Source organism: Cygnus olor, chromosome 10 (genome assembly GCF_009769625.2).
Source record: "Cygnus olor isolate bCygOlo1 chromosome 10, bCygOlo1.pri.v2, whole genome shotgun sequence".
In the NCBI taxonomy this organism is placed as follows: Eukaryota; Metazoa; Chordata; class Aves; order Anseriformes; family Anatidae; genus Cygnus; species Cygnus olor.
Window position 1 is genome coordinate 2,982,885 of NC_049178.1, and position 21,368 is coordinate 3,004,252.

The 21,368-nt window shown below is 44.3% G+C and overlaps 1 protein-coding gene and 1 long non-coding RNA gene across 5 annotated transcripts in view; one reads left to right on the plus strand and one right to left on the minus strand.

Moving 5' to 3' along the window:
* Nucleotides 1-18,407, minus strand: part of LOC121075385 — a 38,222-nt gene extending 19,815 nt beyond the window's left edge. Inside the window, exons 1-5 of the long non-coding RNA XR_005822943.1 lie at nt 17,357-18,407; nt 16,436-16,487; nt 15,442-15,930; nt 1,151-1,354; nt 151-211 (exon numbers count right to left, since the gene is read on the minus strand). This is a non-coding gene — a long non-coding RNA (uncharacterized LOC121075385). The remainder of the gene's footprint in view (nt 1-150; nt 212-1,150; nt 1,355-15,441; nt 15,931-16,435; nt 16,488-17,356) is intronic.
* Nucleotides 9,159-13,642, plus strand: LOC121075384 (E3 ubiquitin-protein ligase Midline-1-like). 4 transcript variants are annotated; one of them, XM_040568562.1, is made up of 4 exons: nt 9,161-9,399; nt 9,878-10,037; nt 11,219-11,380; nt 12,975-13,642. In XM_040568562.1, the coding sequence occupies exons 2-4, from the start codon at nt 9,957-9,959 to the stop codon at nt 13,539-13,541; spliced, it is 810 nt and encodes a 269-aa protein (XP_040424496.1). In that variant the 5' UTR covers nt 9,161-9,399; nt 9,878-9,956; the 3' UTR covers nt 13,542-13,642. The 4 variants fall into 4 exon arrangements, 3 of the variants coding, with proteins under 3 accessions (XP_040424495.1, XP_040424497.1, XP_040424496.1); XM_040568561.1 differs by lacking the exon at nt 9,878-10,037 and having other exon boundaries at nt 9,159-9,399; XR_005822942.1 differs by lacking the exon at nt 11,219-11,380 and having other exon boundaries at nt 9,165-9,399.
* Nucleotides 18,408-21,368: the final 2,961 nt, after the last annotated feature.

Here is a 21,368-nt window from a genome sequence, read left to right on the forward strand (position 1 = left end):
ATTTTGGAGATTAACAGTTTACCCAGTTTGATATATTTAAGCGGTTAAATAAGAATTTGTCCGTTTCCAAGATATTTTTATTTGGCACTGTAAATGAATAATATTTAGAGTTAAAAATAGACCGGTTTTATATATATAAATTATACCTACTTGATCTGTTAGATGGTGATACATCAAATTCAGAGCCAAACACGTACTTTGGTAGAATCACCTTGAAGTAAGCACACTTGAAATTAAAATATCGCATACGAATCACATACACAAAAGCAGCTTTGTAAAGAGTCTGTGCAACGCAGTATGCAGTTTAGCTTTAGCCAGCATATCTTAGCAGTTAGACTTGGGAAAACTAAGATGCATTTGCAGGTGTCATAAATTCCCAAGGAATTATTTCAACATTTCAACTGTAGCAAACCTACAGTTGAACAGTTCCAAATAGCTAGCATGCTCAGAGCATAGAGATCAGCTCAGAATTGTTTAAACTGAGATAATTAACAAGGACTGTATATCATTAAAACTAGCTAGAATAATCTTTCTGAAGTTAATGTCAAGTGTTCACATTTGAAAAATTACCTACCGGCTGCCCATGCAGATGGATATTGCAGAACTGGGTGCTTTTTCACTTAGTACGTTTTTTGGTTCACTGACAAATGCGGTTGTAATTACCACCAAACTAACCACCCCATCTGACTGAAGCCACCATGGGAAAAAAACAAGGACAGCCCATCTAAATGAAATAGCAAACTCACAAATAGCAGCATCTTATCAATTAATTTCTCACCTGGGTGATATAAATGCTTAAATTGCAAACAGGCTTTTTCCACATCATTTCCTGATGCAGTAAACCTGACTCACAGATTTGTGTGACAGCCTCACAGCTGTGGGTTATGTGTGGGCAGATTTCTCTTTGTGCTTGCCACTGCCTGGTCATGCTGACACTCCATGACCTCATCCCACTGCAGCAAAATAGCCAGGAGCTAGTGACAGCATGGGACAGGAGGACCTCAACTGGCATTTCCAGACTCCTCTGTTCCTCTAGAAAAATCCTCTCCCACCAGAAGGTCACCTCAGCATCAGTGGCAGCTATGAAGCACCCCTCCACAACAGCCCCTGCAATAAATCCCCCAGAGCACCATCTTTAATTGAGCCTTACCACAAAGTCTTGTCAGAAGTGTAGAATCCATAAACCCCAGCCATGCCATACCCGAGAAACCCCTCTGCTGGTACAGCGTTGCCCATCTCCATAACAGTAGGACTCTTGGTCTTTGGTCTTCTTCTCTTGCTTCAAGTCCACCAGTCAGCTCACTCCTAACTTGCAGCGAGTTACGGTGACCATCAAAATGTCACTAGAAGAATCCTGAATAGAAAAACATGCAAATTATGCCTTTTGTGATCTTTTCACTCCCCTGTCCATCAGTGAACTGGCATGAGGGCAGCCTGGACTGCAGCAATAGCAGCTTCCTCTGACCCCAAGCAATGCCAAAGGCCTCCTTCCGCGATGTCTGCTTGTGCTCTGCCACCTCATACAGCAGTGCACCAGGCAGAGCTGCAGGCACCTAAGTCTGGCGTGTCTTATTTTACTGAAGCTACAAGGGATTCATATAGTGCAGCAGCTGCCCAAGGAGCAAACACACCCTCAGCAGCCTGAGTTAGAAAAGCTTGGGTGGGATTTTGTCCCCACACCAGGCCTAGGTTGGTTCTAAGGTGAGTTCCCATCTAATCAAAGGGTGACAAAAATTTTCATTTTGGGGGTGGGGTGGGTGGAGGAGATGCAGGGAGGAGTTTTTTATATACAAGTCAGCTCTAGTCTACGACTATGAGACTGTCTCCTCAAGCATCATGTTATAATTGGTCAAATGCCCCTGAAAGCACACTGCAGAGGAAGATGTAATTGGTCCAAGTGGTTTACAGTAGCCTGGAGTAGAAGTTGCATTAACTTTAGTGCCTGAGAGTGTCTGATCCCTCCGCTACCATAAATTCAATCAAAATGAAGGACTTGCCTGGTTCTGCACAACTCGTCCTGCTCTGGCAGCAAGCTGGCTGACTGTCGGCACTACCTTCTCCACTGACTTTGGGCGAGTCCTGGTCTGCTGGTGAGGTTTTTTTTTTGGCTCTTTTCTCTAGCCATATAAAGGGAAAATGGAAATAGTCTGAAAAACAGCATGCCAGCTGTCAACGAGGGCTGGAGTGTTCCTCCCAAAGCAATTAATCCCTGCAAGCCATCACATGGTCCTCATTAATATGCTTTAACTTTTGGTGAGCCCTGCAGTGGTCAGGCAGGTGGACTAGATGATCTCTGAAGGTCCCCTGCAGCTGAACTACTCTATTGGTATTCTTTCAGCTACAGCTTGGTTCTAAGTGTTACATGCTAAGGCAACGTGGAACACACACACACACACACACACACACCATTTTTACCTATGAATTTTCCAAACAGAGACAGCACTCCTTTACTTTGGATAAGATGTCAATTTCTCTCAATTTTTAATTGTAAATGTTTATTCTGCATCTTGGTGAAACCAATCGAGAGTCTCCTCCTGTGAAAAATACAATGGGATCTTTTGTTCATTTTGACCCCTGGATGAAGACAAATCTTTTAACTACCAGATAAATTCCTCTTGCCACTTCTTTTACTTGGCTCCACGTGTCTCTTGAGAACAGAGTGCTGCTCTGAGGCAAATGCTTGATTTTTTCTCTCTCCACCCACACAGAATAGTGCAGGAACAAAGAGCTGAGATTTTCCTGTGGCTCTTGGATCAAAATCTATTTATTCCAGGCCTGGGTCTGTCAGCATGTCAACTGTGCATAGCTGACTGCTGACAAAGATTTCTTCTGTATTACCCTATGTAGTTTCGTGTGTAGATAGTTCACACATATCTAGCTACTTTATAAAGCATTTTGAGAAGGGAAAGGGATCTTAAGTCTCTGATGGCCAGTGGCTTCAGGATGCAATATTTGCTTCATTCTTGTGCTTTCAGGTTGCTGGACAATCAGTAAAAGCCCATCTAGAAATAATAAATTGAGATTTATTGCTCTTCTTCCTTTTCCCTCTCCTGCCATACTGCAGAGAGCCGAAGAAAAGCAATGGGTAATGACAGCAGCTCCCACACGAGCACAATGTGTGGCACAGTCTCACTAAAATTAGTAGTAGAGGTTAAAATGAATTCCCTTTGTTTCAGTGACATGGCATAAGAGGTTTCAGTGGCACTACCTGGTCTGCTTTGCACATCTGTTTTCTACAGATGACTGTGCAGTCAATTTACTTTTGATTTATGACATATGATAGGGTAGCAACTTAATAAAAATAATAATAATAATTAAAAAAAGATGGGACATGCTTTCAACAAATTAACTTAGCAAGAGATGTTTCCCATGCTTGCCAAATGAAAAGTTGCTCTCCAGAAAGGAGGCTGGAGATCCGATGGAGATCAGAAGTCCTACAGGACCAATTCTGAGAGGTTTGTTTCCAGCCTGACCAATATTCCCTTTTAAACAATTGCAGAATTTTAGAAAGCAAAGCAAGCTCCCTGCTTCAAGCTTTAGAGTGAGTACCTGTAAAGGGCCGTTCCTCTAATGGCATGGAGATGTGTCCGGGAGGTTCAGGCCGGGTGTTAGGAAAAGGTTCTTCACTGGTGGCTAGGCACTGGCACAGGCTCCCCAGGCAAGTCATGGCCCCAAGCCTGCCAGAGTTCAAGAAATGCTTGGACAATGCTCTCAGACACATGGTCTGATTTTGGGGTGGTCCTGTGTGGAACCAGGAGTTGGACTCCATGATTCTTGTGGGTCCCTTCCAACTGAGGATATTCTGTGATTCTGTCAGCCAACACAAGAGATATTAAAATATGAAAGTATCTAAAAAAAGAACCTGACATTCAGAAGGAGACACGTGAGACACTAGCTGGATATTTGAAGCTGAAAACTTAGGTAGAAGTCAAGATCCAAAAGTAGCACACAGGCTGGGCAGGAATTCCATGAAACAGGTTACTGCTTTACCTGTGAACCAGCAAAATAAAAATCAGACCGAGTTTTTCTTAGCTTCTACATCTACCAGTGAGGAAATTCACCATGCCAGCAGCTTTGCATCTAAGAAGGCAGAAGAGAGACGCAATATTGCAGAGGTCTTTTTCTGTGCAGCTATGACTTAGAAGCATGAGAAAACGTATCACCACAACCCTTTGTGACAGCTGTCCGCACTGCCCGACAGAACAGCCTGTGCTGGAAATGCCACACCACAGACACAGCAGCAAGCACCGTCCTGCTAAAACCCTGCAGTGAACCTGGGACAGTCTGATGGCAGGTGGGAAAGTGCTGAATGCTGCCAAATGTCAACGCTTCATGCTAGCACAGCACAACACAACACCGGGGAGCCGCTAGCATCCCGAGCCTGGCTGAGTACAGGGGAGTATCAGTGCCAACAGGGATGTGAGGCCACCCCGCTGTCGCAGTTTGTGGAATTTCTGTACTGCTGCCTCGGACAAGTTTTGATTCCCACTTTGTTTTTCCTAGATCTTTATTACAAGATCTCAGAATATCCTCTAAGCTGTCACAGCAGAATTAGTGAGAGCTTTAGATTAAGCAGTTAATCTTCATGACTGCTGAGAGGTCCTGAGTCAGCTGCTGAATCCTCCACACCACCTGGCCACGGCCAGCAGCGTCACTCCTCCAGGGTCAGAGAGCAAAGCTATGCACCTGCACACAAACATCTCATGTGCCCTACCGCCAAGGACAGTACGGAAACAGACCACTCCTGGGTTTAACTTGTGTCTAGAGGCCTTTGTTCAAAGAAGTTTGTCCCACCACCAGCATTTCCTCACCAGCCTCACCTTTGGTGACAGCAAGGAAGGAAAACAGGATCCCATAAGGGAGAAACCTCTTCCTATTACCTCATCTTCTGCTGTCCAAGGTCTCACCTACCACGGTCCTGACAAGGCTTCAATCTCATCATTACCTTCAGTGAAGCTTTTGCTTCAGCTGATAGAGGTGACACTGTCAGGGCAGCTACAGCTACGGGGCAGCAGACAGTCTGGAGGTGCTCCATCTCCCACAGCACCCGGGCTGGCAACCTGCGAGACAGCAGGAAAAGACCAGCTCTCTTCCAGTGGCTTCTGGAGGGGAGTGGACAGGGACCAATGTATTACAAACAGTGGAATAGACAGACTTATTCATGGGACACAATAAAACAACCTATTTTTTTCTCCCCTACTTTAATTAAACTCATAGCTTCTATGCTCCCTCTGCCGGTTACGCACACGTGCCAGCTGCAGTACACTGCTAAATTATAAACTCCAGTTTCCAATACAGCCTAAGGCTTGGGACTAATCTTTAGAACACCTTAGAATCCTTAAAAATAGGTTCCTACACCTATTCAGGTATTTTACAGTTACACTTTTAGTAGTAAATGTTGAGTCAAATTATCTGTATACAAACACACAAAAAAGAGAAATCTAATGCCCATACCCATTTTGCAAGGGATCTATTCAGTTCCAGATAGGCTCAAGAAAATGTGTAGATATGGTTCGTTCACCCTCTAAACTGACTCAAAATGGCACCCAATCTAAAAACAATCTACACCAAACAAAACAAAACAAAACAACCAACCAACCAAAAAAAAAACAAACCAAAAAACAGACAGGCAAACCCAAATCCCCAAACAAACACACACACAAAAAGAGAAAAGAATATGAACATCACTGACACAATTCCATCCTGTACATCCTGACTGATCTACCCTAGTGTGCACTAATATGGCCATATTTCTCAGCACAATTACCACTAGTCCATTTTCCTCCCCTGCTTCAATAACATCAGTACTGTCTTTTAAGACAACATTGGACCGTTTACGAGGAGATCAGAGATCTCACATGTCTCTACACCCTCATACTAACCAACTGGTAGAAGACTTGACGTAAAAAGCCACAGCAACCTACTTTGTCTGCCAGCCAGAACTTGGAAAACTCCTTTGAGATACCCTACATACCACAAAGCCAATACACAGAGTACTGCTCTGAGGTCTCAGAGCATCTCTGCTGAACTTGTGCTTGTGTACTGGAAGACATACTGTGATTATACCCACCCCAGTGGTCAGGCAGAGGAGGATACACACATATTAGCACAATATGGCTTTTGACAGTGCTGATAACTGTTTATTGTGGCATTTATTGCATGCCATAATATTACATTAGAGATTTAATATTTTTTCTAAGAGAATGACACAACTGTACTAATTAGATTTTAATGTAAGGCAAGCTGCCCTTCCGCAGCCAACAAAAACTTCCAAATAGATTTAGGATGCCTCACTGATAACAACTTTATCAGTGGTACAAGTGACCATGGAATTATGGTTGAGTTCTGAGAAAGAGTTACCTAAGCTTAAGAAGATTCTTTTAGCTCTTCAGATAGATCTATTCTCAATCCTTAAATACTTTTAAAGATTAAACGCACACTGAGTTACTCAAAAAAAAATAAGCATTCCGTGTTGCAGGAGAAGTGTGTGGTTACGGGAAGGGCTTCTATGTAGGCCAGCAGGTAAAGGCCTCTTTTTCAAAACCTACCCCAACCGTGGGCAGCATAAGGGATGGGTCTAAATAGCCTGACTCCAAAGTCTCAAAAGGAAAAATCCACCCAGATAGCAAATAATTGGTGTTAAAAAATTCCATTGCCAAGAAGGGTTTCATGTCTCAGAAATTAGTAGGTGGCAAGCTATTAAAAATGAGTGGATGTTAAAATACTACTCATCTCTGACAGACATACCTATGTATGTATGTCTTGAAAGTCATAGTTTCCATTTAAGTATTCCAATGAACATTTTGTCATAGCATGTAATTTTTTTTCCCAAAGTTTTACTTAGTTTACCAAAAAATTGCCTTTTATACATCCATTGAGAATATGACCTCAATAGCTATCTTTTTTAATTACAGCTGATTTCTATTCTATTGGACAAGTGAAAAATGACCTGGTTCCATGGAAATGTTAGTCAAGTCCAAAACTCAGCTCGTATTTGTGATTCCCTCTATGTACCAGAGAAGGCAACATCATCCAGCTCTTCTCCCTGCCACGCCGACACCAGGCATGTTTCAGCACCACATTTTGGCCTGTACTGACATAGTGAAGGACACGATACAAATGCTGTGGCTATCAGGTTAGCTCCATAAACCAGCAGCACCGTGGGACTGTTACCTGCCCCTGCCTGATCTATCCAAGCGATCTGACCTCTGTGCTATTATAAGGGTTAGCCAATGTCAGCTAAGAATTAGTATGTTGTGTCCTGGACTTTCATATATTCAACGGACAATTGGTGAGTTTCCTTACATTGCAATGAATTCTACCAGTTTCAGTGATAATTTGCATGCAGGCAGTGAATGGCTTCCAAAGACTGAAATGGTAAAGACAATGAATGAAAAAATACCGTAGTTTGAAACAGAAAAATAGCTCTGATTCAGCTCTAACATATCAAACACCAAACAGTGAATATATCACTCCTTGAATCCTGGTTGCATTGCAGCCCCACTACACACTAAGAAAAGGGCTCTGCTGAGAGAAAAACTTATTCCACACTAATTTAGAGTACAGAAAATTCAAAGTGAATGTCCTACATAATAACATGAAGCCAAAAACTGTTCAGTGTTGGCAGTAACACTGGCTGACTGCAGTAGATGTTGCAAATAACACTGTACTTCCCACACAAGGTTTCCACGCACTCCTATTGATACTTCCCCTCACATGCCTATTTTTACACCTGCACATCCCATCTCAGTTACAGAACACACCTCCTTAGAGCATCCTCTGCTAGTCTGCACCACGCAATACAAGGACACAAAGGTTATGGAAAAGGAGAAGGACTAGAGATGAGAGTAGCAACAGGCTGCTGCTGGAAAACAGGGATTACAAATTATTTGCAAAATGTACCAGTGACTAGAAAGCTCTGACGAGGTTACAACCAGACTGAACGTTCAAGCAGGCATTTTGTCTTCAATTCCTAGCATGGTGCCTCACCTTTTATTCCTCTTGGTTTCTCTGGGAAAGGTTTGAATGAGAAAGATGGGGGAAAATAACTCTCCTTAACTACTCCACTGAGGTCTGCTGGCTGCGCTCCTAATTTCTATGTAATTTACAAGGGTTTGCTACATATAAAATTTATGTATGTCAGAGACTTCAATGCCAAATCTTCACTCCTGTGTAGGAGGAATGTCCAAAGTAAGCAAAACAGTAATACCAGCCAGCTCTGCCCCAGAGTTTCAATCAGGCCCACAGATAACTGTGGGTTGGGCTAGAGATGACACAAGGTCAAACATAATTCCTGTAACAATCAGGTATTAACATCCCAAAGAAGCTATGTCTGATCAGCGTGCGTGCACACAGGCACTCTACCCACCTGTTTATGGCTATACCTCTTCATTTACCTTGATTTCTTTCAGTCATTAATCTATTAATTCTAATTTCCCAGTTGCTGTGCAACATATGACATACTTAACAGTAGATGAGAAATGCCTTATGTGATTTCTACATTTGTCTGAAAGCAGTGAGACTAGTGTCTTGATAAATATGCTGGTCTTACTGATGGCAGGGGTTATGCCTGTTGTACACTTAACACCGGACACAGAAGCCATTAATGCATTTCAGTATCTGACAGTAAATCCCCAGAAACTAGTTACTGGAATGTTCCTCACCCAGATGCCATGTTAGCTTTCAATGTCACGAGTGATTCCATTCTCTAAAACGAGTTTTAAAGAGGTTAGCGATAACAAAAGAAATTTAGCTAACAAGGTGTAGGCTGACTTTCTGAAGAAGCTTTCAGCACAAGGTAATGAAAATGTGAATTGAAATGACTGAACAAAAGACACAATTCTAAATGAAAAAATACAGGCAATAAAATAATTGACCACCCCAAGGAACTTGTCTTGCACTGAGATTCAAAACTCTTAATTAGAGCAACAGGTGCCGGCCTGTTTCAACATCTCTGCGTGTTAAACACCCGAGAGAGTGCTTAAATCAAGACCAAGGTGTTCCAAAAGAAAGGAGAACATTCTGGTGAAACAGAGTGACTTCGCACACGGGCTCGGTGAGATCAGAGATGCAGAAGATCCAATTAAACTGTCAGCATGTCAAAGAAGGGAGCTGCTGCTGCCATGGAGATGTTACTACAGAGACTGGGGCTGGTTCTAGAATGCCAGCAAAGAGGGGCTGTGGCAGCAGCCAGGAAAGGTCTTCATCATGTGGTGAAACACCATCATGGAAGCCTTAAGAGAGGCGCTCTTGTGCCCTGTGTGTCTGGAGCTGTTCACCCCTCCAGTCCTGGTCCTGTCCTGTGCACACAACTTCTGCAAGCAATGCCTGGAAAAGATCCTAATTCACCAGAACTGCCACCACGTCAACGGCCATTTCCACTGCCCCCTGTGCCGCAAAGTAAGTAGGGGTGACCTGTGTCCTCTGGGGCAGCTGGGCAGGTGGGACTTCTTGTAGTTAGGAGACTTTTGTTGTGATTTGAAGTGGGAGGTACGCCCCAACTCTTCACCGGAAGGCCACAGTTCTTGCAAGGAATACCATGCCACACCACAGGTAAAGGAAAGGAGCAGATCACTCCCCTGTTCCTTAATAGTGTGGCACCCGTGTCACTGGTCTCTTCAATAGCATCACCTATACTCAGAGGCAAAGTACGGGCAGGTGATACTTAGGCGTCTCAAAGTTAAAATATACATGTTTGAATGAAATGGGCACATAGGTATTTCTGTACTACTTCACTGTGGTTCAAAACCACGGTGAAATAGTACAGAATGTAATAAATAAATAAATATGATGCGTCTTTCTATGGTATACCAAATTATCAAAGAAACAAGCCATTCCTGTGTCCCTCAATCTATTTTACTATTTTTCTCATTTGAAGGTAATTTATTTGAGAGGCAGAGGAATCGTCGGCCTGCTAAGAAATAGCCTAGTTGAAAGTATCCTGGAGAAATTTAAAGATGAACTTGAAAAAAACCTGTGTGCAGGAGAAAAAACAGTTGTCCCAAATGTGTGAAGAACATGGGGAAAACGTGAACTTGGTATGAATTTTTATCTACTCTTTTTACTTTCAGTAATTTGCACACTCTCTGTCCTGGATGTATCAAGTACATACTAAATAAAAAATATATGTTTACTGGAAGTTTTAGTGGACAACCAATACTTAATGAAGGCCTTAAACATAACAAAGTCCTCAAAATACCAAAATATATAATATTAATCTATCTCAATTTATTCCAATATAGAAAACTCAGTGAATACCGACTAGTGTTAAGATTTCCTTACCCAGAATAATTTTATCCACCCTACTAATTGTAAGCTTTCTGCAGCCACTCGCAAGCAGCTTCGTAAATTCCAAAAGAGCTGTAACCTTTCTTAAAAATCAAGCTCAGCCTTCTAGACTGAGTAACTGCAGAACTAAATCTATTCCTATTGAGGATGACCAAGTGGTGTGTCAGCTTTGCCTTTTCTAAGCAACATGCCAAAATGATTAAAAAGGGCCAGAATTCCCTTCCATAATTCATACCCAATACTCTATTTCCCTGTTATCTACTAATGAAGTCAGCTGCAAAAGCCACAGTTGCATGGCTAGAGGTTAGCACAGGAGCAGTCCCACTGAAATCAAATCTCTGAGAGGCCAAGCTCTCATTCCTCAAGTCAAATAGTTCGGTCATTCTACTGCCACTGCAGCATTGTCACTCAAGCTTCTCATTCACCTACTACAAATAATTTAAAGTATGTCTGCCTTCTTGCTTGCTCTTCATTCTTACATTGCCATGCCAGTATCCCCTGCTGCTCCACCAGCGAAGCCATTGCTCATCGCTTTTCACACAGGTCTCTGCCTTTATCATTCATGACAAGGCATGAAAAGCACTTCCTGAACTAACCCACAGTTTTCTTTTCCCTATAAAACATGTAGTCTTGCGTGTGCTGGTAGCACAATTCACGACATAGAGGAAGGCAGTACATTTTTTTTTGGACAGCAACCAAGTGGCATGTAGTTTGGCAAAATTTGTATCATCTATGCCGTACTGCAAAGATCAATGGAACAAACGCAGTGTAACAGCAGTCTTTGTTTGGAAGACAAACACTGCAGCACCACCAGCAATACCCAGTTCTGGCAGTTCTGACAGTAGCTAATAGCAGGCAAACCACCAAGCTACTTGACTTGTATTGCTTTTATAGAGCTACTGACTCTCCTCGTGTATTCTTTTCCTCTCAGATGTGTCTGACTGACGACAAGCCAATATGTGCCATCTGTAAACTCTTTGGAAAACACAAAGACCACAACATTGCTAAAGTATCAGAAGCTTACCAGGGAAGAAAAAATGAATTTATAAAAAAATTACACTTAGTTCACAAGAAATCTGAGGATGCTAGGAAGGTACAAGTGACATTAGCGATAACACTAGCAAAATCACACGCTCCCCAGATAGATTAGAGAGCTTTGGATTCTGATGGCAGACAGTCAATTTGTGGATTTTATAATAGAATTGAATAGTTCAGTTGGAAGGGACTTACAAAGGTCATTGAGTCCCCTGCCTGAGCACTGCAGAGCTAACCCGAAGTTAAAGCGTATTACCGAGGGCACTGTCCTGTGTCCCTTGGGCACCCGCGCCCTCCCAGAGGCCTGTCCCCGTGCCTGCCCACCCTGGCGGTGAAGAAACATTTCTCCACGCCCGGCCTGAGCCCCCCTGGTGCCTCCCGCTCCCTTCCCCTCCTCAGGGAGCTGCAGGGTGCAGCCCGGCCGCCTCCCGGCCTGCTCTGCCCCGGCCTCCTCAGCCTCCCTTCGTGGCATGCACCTCAGCCCTCCCTTCCTCCAGTTCTCGCTCTGGCCGCTTTCGGGTTGCTTCACGGCCTTTCCAGGCGGTGGAGCCCACGGCCGCACACAGGTTCGGGGTGAGGCCGAAGCAACGCTAACTATAGCGAGAGAATCACCTCTTCTGATCGGCTGGCCGTGCTGTTTATGCTGGCTGATGTACCCCAAAAGAGGGTGCACACAAATTTTCCAAGGAGGTTTAGGCCATACAAGATAAAATTGCATAGCAGGAAGAGAGAAGAACATATTTTAATCTAACAATAGATTTTGGCCCTGGCCAGACAATGCGTTGTCTCTCCTTCACCTAGATATAGCGTGAGATACGATTACCAAAGCTATTCCCACGTCTTCAAAATTTGGTTGGGTTCATTAAATGGATGGAGAAACATACTAGGATGTATTACTGAATGTGGGGTTGCAAATTTAAACTGCTGTTCTCTGCAAGGGACATGCAGTACGTGCAATGTACCATCCCAAACGCTTGTAGTAACACCTGTACGGAGCTCAGGGTATTCCTGTGGAATGCCTTGCCACCAATGTCCTTCCTCGGGAAGCAGGCTTACAAGGAGGCGCTTCAGAGCTGGGCTGGTGGAAAAACCTGCCACCTCATTACCCTTTGAACTTCATCCAAAGGTATCTTGAGCTTGAATAGTGCCTAAGTCTCAAAGTAAGTAGCTTAATCTTTGAGTGAAAAATACAGAATCATCCCAAGTTGGAAGCGACCCACAAGGATCATTGGGTCCAACTCCTGGCTCTGCACAGGACCACCCAACAATCAGACCATGTGTCTGAGAGTGCTGTCCAAACGCTTCTGGAACTCTGGCAGGCTCAGGGCCGTGACCACTGCCCTGGGGAGCCTCTGCCAGTGCCCGACCACCTCTTGGTGAAGAACCTTTTCCTAACACCCGGCCTGACTCTCCCCTGTCGCAGCTCCATGCTGTTGCCATGGATCCTACCGTTTCAAAAGGCATTTACAATGATTTATATTTTCATTTGGCTTTGAGCACTAATGGGTGCCGTAATTGTTAAGCTTTTAGAGCAGAGAACCTACAAGAGGTAGTATTTTGAAAGTTAAAAATGCACTTGACTAGTCTAAACTTGACTGCTCAGAGACATGATTATGATGCAACAGAACTTTTCATCAATTTATTTCACTCAGGAAAGTGAAAAGCTGATTAATGAATTAACAGCTGATGCTACTGACACCAAGGTAATGATCGACACGGTTGGAACTGGTTTGCTGAAGGGCATATTGTACAGAACGGCTGAACTGCACTCCAAGTTACACAATGACTATTCTACAAAACTGGAGACACTGCAAGTAATCTCAAAAGAAGCTGAAGCTCCTAGACAGCTTTATCATCAAATGGAAACCCTCCTGGAACAGCATGTAAATTCTGTACAATTTCTGCAGGAGGACAAAAAGCTCAAGGAAAAAATTGAAAAAATGCTAGAAGGAAAAGCTTCATATCAGGATCCACCGACGTACAAAATTTCAGTGAAACAGTATTTTGAAGAGCTCATCAAAGGAATTAACATCAAGGATTATCTCTCCAGTGCATGCCAGGAGATGTTAACAAGTACCACTGACATAGCCGAGACATGCAGATCGGAATACCCTGCGTTTGTTTTTTCAGGTCAGAGTCCTGATCAATCCTTCTACAAGCAAGTACTGCAACTATTTGAGAAGTCAAATGATGTCAACCAAGATATTTTGAAAATGTAGCTCCATCCACACTGCAGCACTGAAGTGAACACCAGCACTGAAAAGTTAGCCTTTATAGATTTGCTGAAAGGATGAATTAAAACAATATCTCCTAACATTTAGCTTTCATTTCCCAGTCATATGTGCTGCCTATGTGTTCCACCAAACAACTGAAAATCACCTTGAAATGTGAACAGAATGAGAGGTATCTAATGTCTGCACTCTGCTGCATTCTTTCTTGTACCACCACAAATTAGTAACTGGTTGGAAGGTGGCAGTAAAAGAGTAGCCTAAGACAGTAACACAGGCTGCCTAAGAATGTGGATTTAGAGATGGCAGGCAGGATACTGTGCCCAACACGTTCTGTGAATTAAGCCTCCTTCCTGTGACTCTGTCAGCTGCAAATGCTTTGAGTTTATTCTCTATTAAAAATGTAATTCACATCCCAAGCCCTAAATTTGAGCTTTAAACCACAAACAAACACAGTTACTTCCTTATAAACCTACCTACTAAGGTAAGCTATAACTTCCATAAGGGAATTACAAAGTAATTTAAAGTTGTTTACTTCTGTAAGGGAATTACAAAGGAATTTGAAGTTGTTTTAAAATGATAAATGCTAGGCTACTACACTTCATGTATTTGGTTATCTGCCTGATAATTTTTTCCCAGTGGTGAAGCAAAGAACAGTTAACAATACATTCATATGAATTCACTTTTTAAACTGCAGGTATGGGGCCTATCTACCACTTTTTTTCCTTACATCAGTTCTCTACATTCCTTTGCTAATTAATACAAAAGCATTTCTGCTTCTCGGGGTAATTTCTGCTCAATTTCTACACATTTTAACTTTGGAAAAATGAAAAGTTATCAGACTGATTTTCCCTTGACTCTTCTGGTAGTATCAGAACTATTTGGAAATCTAACAAACACAGGACATGTTAAATGCTATTTCTACTATCAGAAGAGAAATCCATAGGGCTCTGGAGACCATTATGTTGTACACATGGAAGGATTTCCTTCTAAAATGTCCTTTCAAATCAGGCCCGGGGCTGATACCGATCGCAGCCCTGACCCTGAAGGCTTATAGCGCAGCCCTGCGTGCCCACACCCAGTACCAAACCTCCTTGTGCGCGCACAGATGTTGCTAGTGAGGGTGAATGATGAGACTGAGTCGAACTGTGAGAAAAGCTTCAGTTGTTACTTGTATATTACTAGATAATGGAAAATCCAGAAACAAACAGGAAACAGGTTTCACTAGATCCAGTGCTGTGTGACCATTCACTTCTACATTAGGCTCAGACACTTCCCCAGCCTCAACATGGCCAGGTGTTCTGACACCTTTTTCACTTTTACTACTCTGACTGTCTTCTTATTTTATGTAATTTGCAAAGGCATGTGAACCAGCATTTTTTCTTACATGTCACTGCTTCACAGAATGAATAGAACTGGGACCGACCACAAATTTTATCAAGCTTTCATCTCTTGCTTCTCACTTAGACCCTGACAAGGTGCTTCCCCACGGTGCTCCTCAGGTGCTGCTTAACTGTAATGTATACTGTGTTTGAAAGGTATACTGTGTTTAAAAGGTAAACTGAGCTTCACAAGACTAAGGTTACAACTTGTAATCACTTGCTGCTGCCATCAAGCAATGCTTTACAAGTCAAATGTTCAGAATAATGTCACTGTCATTTCTGATCTTTTACATTTAGCTTAACAAAAGCTCACTTACTGTATGAGGAAATCCTCAGCGGCCAGTGGCATGGTACCAGCTGCTTACTGCCTCCACCAGCCAGGGCCAGAACTTAGGCTTTCTACATCATCTCATTTCCAAAGAACTTTATTTAACAAGTTTGTCATAACAAGTGGTTTATACATCTGAATTCCTTTCTTTTGTACTCATACCAACTATGTTTGTCCATACCGTTTGCTGTCAATATTTTGTACACTGTGGTCCACTTTTAGCTGGGGAAAAGACTTCAAACTCTCCAATTACTATCTGTCCTAAAGAAATAGAGAGTAAGGTGAGCAGAACTATTTGGCACTACTTTGCAAAATCAAAAATTCTCCCTAGGATATTACGCTGCAAGACACATAGTTTCAATGTCCCTTAATCAGCTTCAAAATAACTACTACAATTGAAAGTCACCCACTAGTCCAAAACTATGTGCATTCCAGTAAAACAGATAGACTGGCATTTCTTGTTAAAATACAAGACATCAGTTTATCAAAAAGTGATAAAATGATTCACCTTCTGAAGAAAAAATGCCACTTCAACAACTGTCGGGTGTTTGACTGGATACGCTGTGGAATTGTTCTGGTTTCTAAGCCAAAAACAATGTCACTTTCCAATTATGGGTATAATGAACAACAGCCACCCATGAATCAGCTTGCATCTGGCAAAGCGGCAGGCCTGAAAGAACACCATCAGGCAGTAAGTATTTCCTGCTCTGAAAATAAATGTGTCATCTATAGAATGTTTCATTTTTGAAAAATGCTTCTGTATCCCTTCTTGTTTATCTAACAGCTGGAATTGACTTCCTTATTGTAGCACTTTGCTCTGCTAGCAAATCCTGTTCTGTCCAGCAATCCTCACTACAGACAGTATAATCTGTAAATTACTAGAAATGTGTGTTTGAGTTTACATAATGCCTCTTAGAACCTTTCTGAACATAACTCCTGAAAAATAAAACTTCATAATGACTACTTCTTGTAATTTTTTTGTCTCTGCAAGAACAGGAATTATTACAGTGCCTGGGCATAATACAATGGTAAAATAGCATCTCAGTGTGAAATGTTTTAATCGGACAGACATCTTTTCTGGGTATTCATACCCCATCTTGTGACCTACCGTGGAAGTGCAGGAGCTACAGAAGAGACCCTCGTGCCCGGTTAGAGACCTGAGAGAAGGTTCTCACCTTAACAGGGGCTGCAGCTTCTGTATTCATCAGAAAATGAGTCAAATTTCTCCTAGAAGTAAAAATTAAAAAGTCATTTAGTAGCTGGCAGAATCTGTGTGTCAAAGTTTTACCCGAACAAGGATGAAAACTGCATTTGGGTTCGCCTTTTAGCTGTTGAGGCATCAGTACTTTTTCTGGAAAAAAACATCAGTTTTTTCCAGACTCAAAACAGCGGCGTTATCCAGAAAGCTGTGAGGTCAGACTGTTTAATCTGTTTGTTGCTCTGATCACTGAAAACAAGGCCCCATCTTCCCTTCTCATATTTGTGACAAGAATCATTATTTGTGAAGTAAGATGGGACAACACACACGTAAGAACTTTACCATATGAATTCTAAACTTTTACAGAATTGTCAAGCACTCACAAAAGCTTCATTATTTACAAAATTTCTCAGAATAGAAAAGTGTATTTACAAAGGCTGAAAAGACTTCTCTGTGCACATGCACACTTTTTAATGTATCTCTATCTTACTGATCTTGTCAGAACTAAGACACAGAAAAGAAATCTGTGTTTAAAGGCTATTTTTAAACACAGCATTTTCCTCCTTGAACTTTTACTAGTCCAGAAAACTGGCACTGAGGCAGAAGGACCACCTCTCCTCCTCTGAAAGACTTCTACATGCCCTACAGGCCCTGCATATCCCCACAATGTTAAGAAACTCATCAGGAATATACCTCAAAAAGATACTTTGATTAAGTAACAATACACTGACATAACACTCCCAAGTCAGATTGCTTCCTTACGATAAAACCAAAAAACAGGAGTAGAGAGAAAAACACAGAAACTTTGAAACAAACAAACAAAAAAATAGTGTTGAAAGCAAGCTAGAGGTTTATCTTATCCAACTGTAGAGACAAGTAACATGAAAACAGGAATCACCTACAAGGGTGGCAGCTGCAAAAGACAATCTCACCCCTGTCTCAGCAAGGAGCAGCACAAACTCGTTACTTGGGAAGCTCACTACAGCGGCAGGGAAGGCTGAAGGGGTAGGAGGGTGAGGAAGAGTGACTAAATGCACTGTACTTGACTGGGTGCGTCCTGGTTACAGGGTATCATTTATCAGAGAATGTTATCAGCAAAGCAAGTAAAACATCAGTTTTGTTGCTCATTCAACTATCTACTCAAAGAGACTACAAAAATACAATGAAAACAAAGCCTGTCAGTGCTGTGAAGGAGCGAAGCCACTATTCAATTCCAAGAGCCTACCAGGAGTGCCTCAGAGAAAGCTGCCTGTACATTTTCTGGGTTAATCCTGAACTACCATTTCTCAAACCCACAGGACAGCTTGCCAAAGACCCCGTAAGTGATTAAGTCAGGCAGCCTACTCTGATAGTGGGCGCTTTTGTTGTGGCTGTTTTTGTTTACCCAGTGCATTACTACTGGGCCACGTGCGCTGGGCTGCTGCCACAGTTTACAGAGGTTTAAGCATCATCTCTAGGCTCCCATCTCCACCGCGGGCCTTTAGACGTGCAAGCGCCAGCCTCAGCCTCCAGCTCCCGAAGAGCCGACACCAGAGCAAGGCGCCGACCTACACCAAAATGGCCACGGGGCAGGCCGGGAGATGAGCTCACAGCCTACGGGGCAGCAACGAGAAGGGCCGGGCCCGAGCACCGCCGGGACACCGGGCACCGCGGCAGGGGCCGGGCTCGGTGAAGGGGGCGGTCCGGCCCGGCATCGCCAGGGCCCAGCAGCGGCCGGGACGTCCCCGGGCCGCGGGGCCCTCAGGGCCCGGCCCCGCGCTGTGCCGCCGGGGGCGCCATCTTAGGGCTGCCCCCGACCCCCTTCAAATAAATGGCGGAGGGAGGCGGGCCTCTCCTTCCTCCCGCCCAATGACAGGCCAGCCCTCCAGGCGGAGGCGGCGCCGCGCGGTGCGCTGCCCAATGAGCGCGCGGGGAGGCGGATGATGGACGCGTGGCCCGGCGGCGCCCGGGGGCGGGGCTCGCGGCCCGGCAGCCAATGGTGCGGGCGGAGGGGGGCGCGTCGCGCCTTCCCGTGGTGCCCCGCGACGAGCGGCGGCAGGAGCGGCCGCGACTCCATCCGGGTCCCGGCGCGGCTCCGGGTCACCCTGCCGCAGGTACCGGGCGGCGCCGCGGGGCAGCCGTCGCGCCGCGGGGCCGGGCGGGGGGGAGAGGAGGAGCGGGGGGGGCCGGGCGCGGGCCCCGCCGGGCGCTGCGGGCGGCGGAGGGCCCGGCCCAGCCGTACGGGTCGGCGGGGGGCGGGGCGCGGCGCCTCCCGGGGCCTCCCGGCGGGGGGCGCCTGTCGGAGCGCCCGCCCCTGCCGGCGCTCACCGGGCCCGGGCCGCCCCCGCCCCGCGCCCCCCCGTCCCCCCCAGCCCCCAGCGGCAGGCCCGGAAGTGCCGCCCCCCGCCGCTCCTGACTGGCGGGCCGGGCTGGCCGCCCGCCGCCGATAGGCCGCGGATGCCGTCAGCGCGGGGGTACGTCACTTCCGCTCGCAAGGGCGTGCGGGCGGGAGGCGGCGGCGGGGGGAGGCCCCGGGGGAGCGGGCACGGCCGGGACGGGGCCGCGGCGCCAACCGCTGCTGCGCGGGGCGGCCCCGGGGCCACTCGACGGCGGCCTCGGCCCGCTCAGCGCGCCCCAGGGCCGAGCGGGGCGCTCACGGCGGAACTCGCGTGCGGGGGGAGCGCAGCCCGCGGGGAGCCGGGCCGCCGCTCCGCGTTGTGGCGCCCTGCGGCAGTGCCGGTGCGTGCCCGCAGGCCTCTGCTTGTAACGCAGGCCTTAAACGGGGTGGAGAGACTGGCTTGGAGAGGCGGGTGGCGTCGCGCTTCAAGACTTAAAATCGTAGAACAGCCCCCGGTGGAAGGGACCCCCAGGGATCACGGAGGCCAGCTCCCTCCGTGATGGAGGTGGCATCGTCCTGCAGGGTTACTCTGTGATAAGCTGGGGTCAAAGTTAACGGCGGAGGAGAATGCAAAAACGTGAATTTGTCCTTTTAAAAACAATAATGTTTCCTTAAGTTCCTTAAGGAATATTTAATAAATAGAGCATCGTTTTTCTACTTCAAGTACATTCTCATTCCCAGCTGCCAGGGGGACTTCACTGAAGCAGTTGTATAGTTGTGAGTCTCCCCTTGTCAGAGTTGACCTGTGCTGTTCACAGGGTGAATAGCCTAAACTTACCCCGGGGCTTACCTGGGGTGACTACTCAAACTTTCTAGTCCAGGCAGCTTTACGAAATAATTCAGTAATTCTTTTTTTTTTCCCTACAGTAGCCATCTTCATTAAGATGAACTTATTAAACAGCTCTATGGCAATTTATATTTTTCTAAATTGTTGGTTGCAACTTTTCCGCTGCACTTCCCACCAACATCAATTTGTATGGGTCACGCTAAGAAGTTATTTTGTGTAATCAGATTAGAGACTTAGCAAAAGGAAATGTAGACAAATCAAATTACTTGCTTTGTTTCCCTACTACTGCTACTACCACCACCAAGGACAATCCTTGTTTTTACCTTCCTTTTGATAAATGGATTCTGTGTCTTCCTCTGTTGCTTAGTAGTGGAAACATTGCATTCCTAAATAAAAGGCTCCCACGATTTATAAAAGGCAATACCTAATTATATTAGCAATTAATATAACACAGCATTCCTGAAAACATTCTTATGTGTATTAGCACCATTATTTGCTGAATTTGTGTATTTATATTAACGTGCAAACTTTTAAGCCAAACGAGTTGTCTGTAACATGCTCTCCGAGTAGGTAAAAGGGATTTTTTCCTTAATTGCTCTTCTTTGGAAGAAAACTGATACTAACTGTTTTGGTAAATTGAAGCAGTATCAGTTAGATAGCAGCAAGCTTTTGTGCTTAAAAAAAAATTCTCTATTTCTTCCACTTTTTTCCCCTCAGTTGTCTACATTCTGATAAATTAACCTGCCTTGTAGGAACAAAAGCATAGCTCGCTCACTAGTAGTAAATCATAAGAGACAAATACAGTGAATAAATACACGTCTCTATGCTGATAAACGTACATTCCTGTTTGAAGCAGGAAGAATTGAAGTGATGGCTTCCATTGAGAAATGCCTTGAGACCTACATGGCATTAGCAGCTGTAGCTAAACTGAGGCATGCTCACGTACATATTTCTATTGCCAAAGTACTGGCTGACAAACATACATTCAAAAGGATTTATGAAAATAAGACATTTTAGGGTAATCGTTTTCTTACTGTGAAGTATTACCTAACATTACTGAGGTTTTAGCCAACGTTCCCCACTACTGTGTAGGGAATACCGTACGCTGAACGTGAAACATGACAATGATTCTTCTGTCATGTAACATACTCTCAATCAACAGGATCCAGAATTAACGTGTCTGCAAAAGATGAGGTCAGTTTGCGTACTGTAAAGACATTCACTGGCTTATTTTTCAATAATCTCTACTTTCAACATCTTCATGTAGATAAATGTGCATGTATACGTACTTACAAAGTATTTATAAAAGCTTAAAAGCCTCCGGAGGCTTTTCTTTAGTCTGGTTTGTCAACTGAAATAATGCAGGTGCTCTGCTCTGCCATGGTGGTGCCATAGTAAGTAGTCAACCTTTTTTCTGCGCTGGAGCACTGATTACGCACCGATTTGGACACACTACATCTGCTTTTTTATTTGTCTATTAAACAGTAAACTATTTCTCCATTGTGATTACTAATATTATTTTTTTGAAAAGTGTTGCTGTATATGGATACAGCAAGAGGCAATTTGTATAAGTAACTGAAATACGTTAACAGTACTTATTTTTGACTAGCATAGAAAGAATTAAATTAGGAATATGAACTGTTCATTTATACAGTCTAATTCCAGAACTAAAGAATTATGATCACTTATATATAGATGGCATATTACTGATGTAAAAATTTGAGTACATACAGAAGATGCTACAAT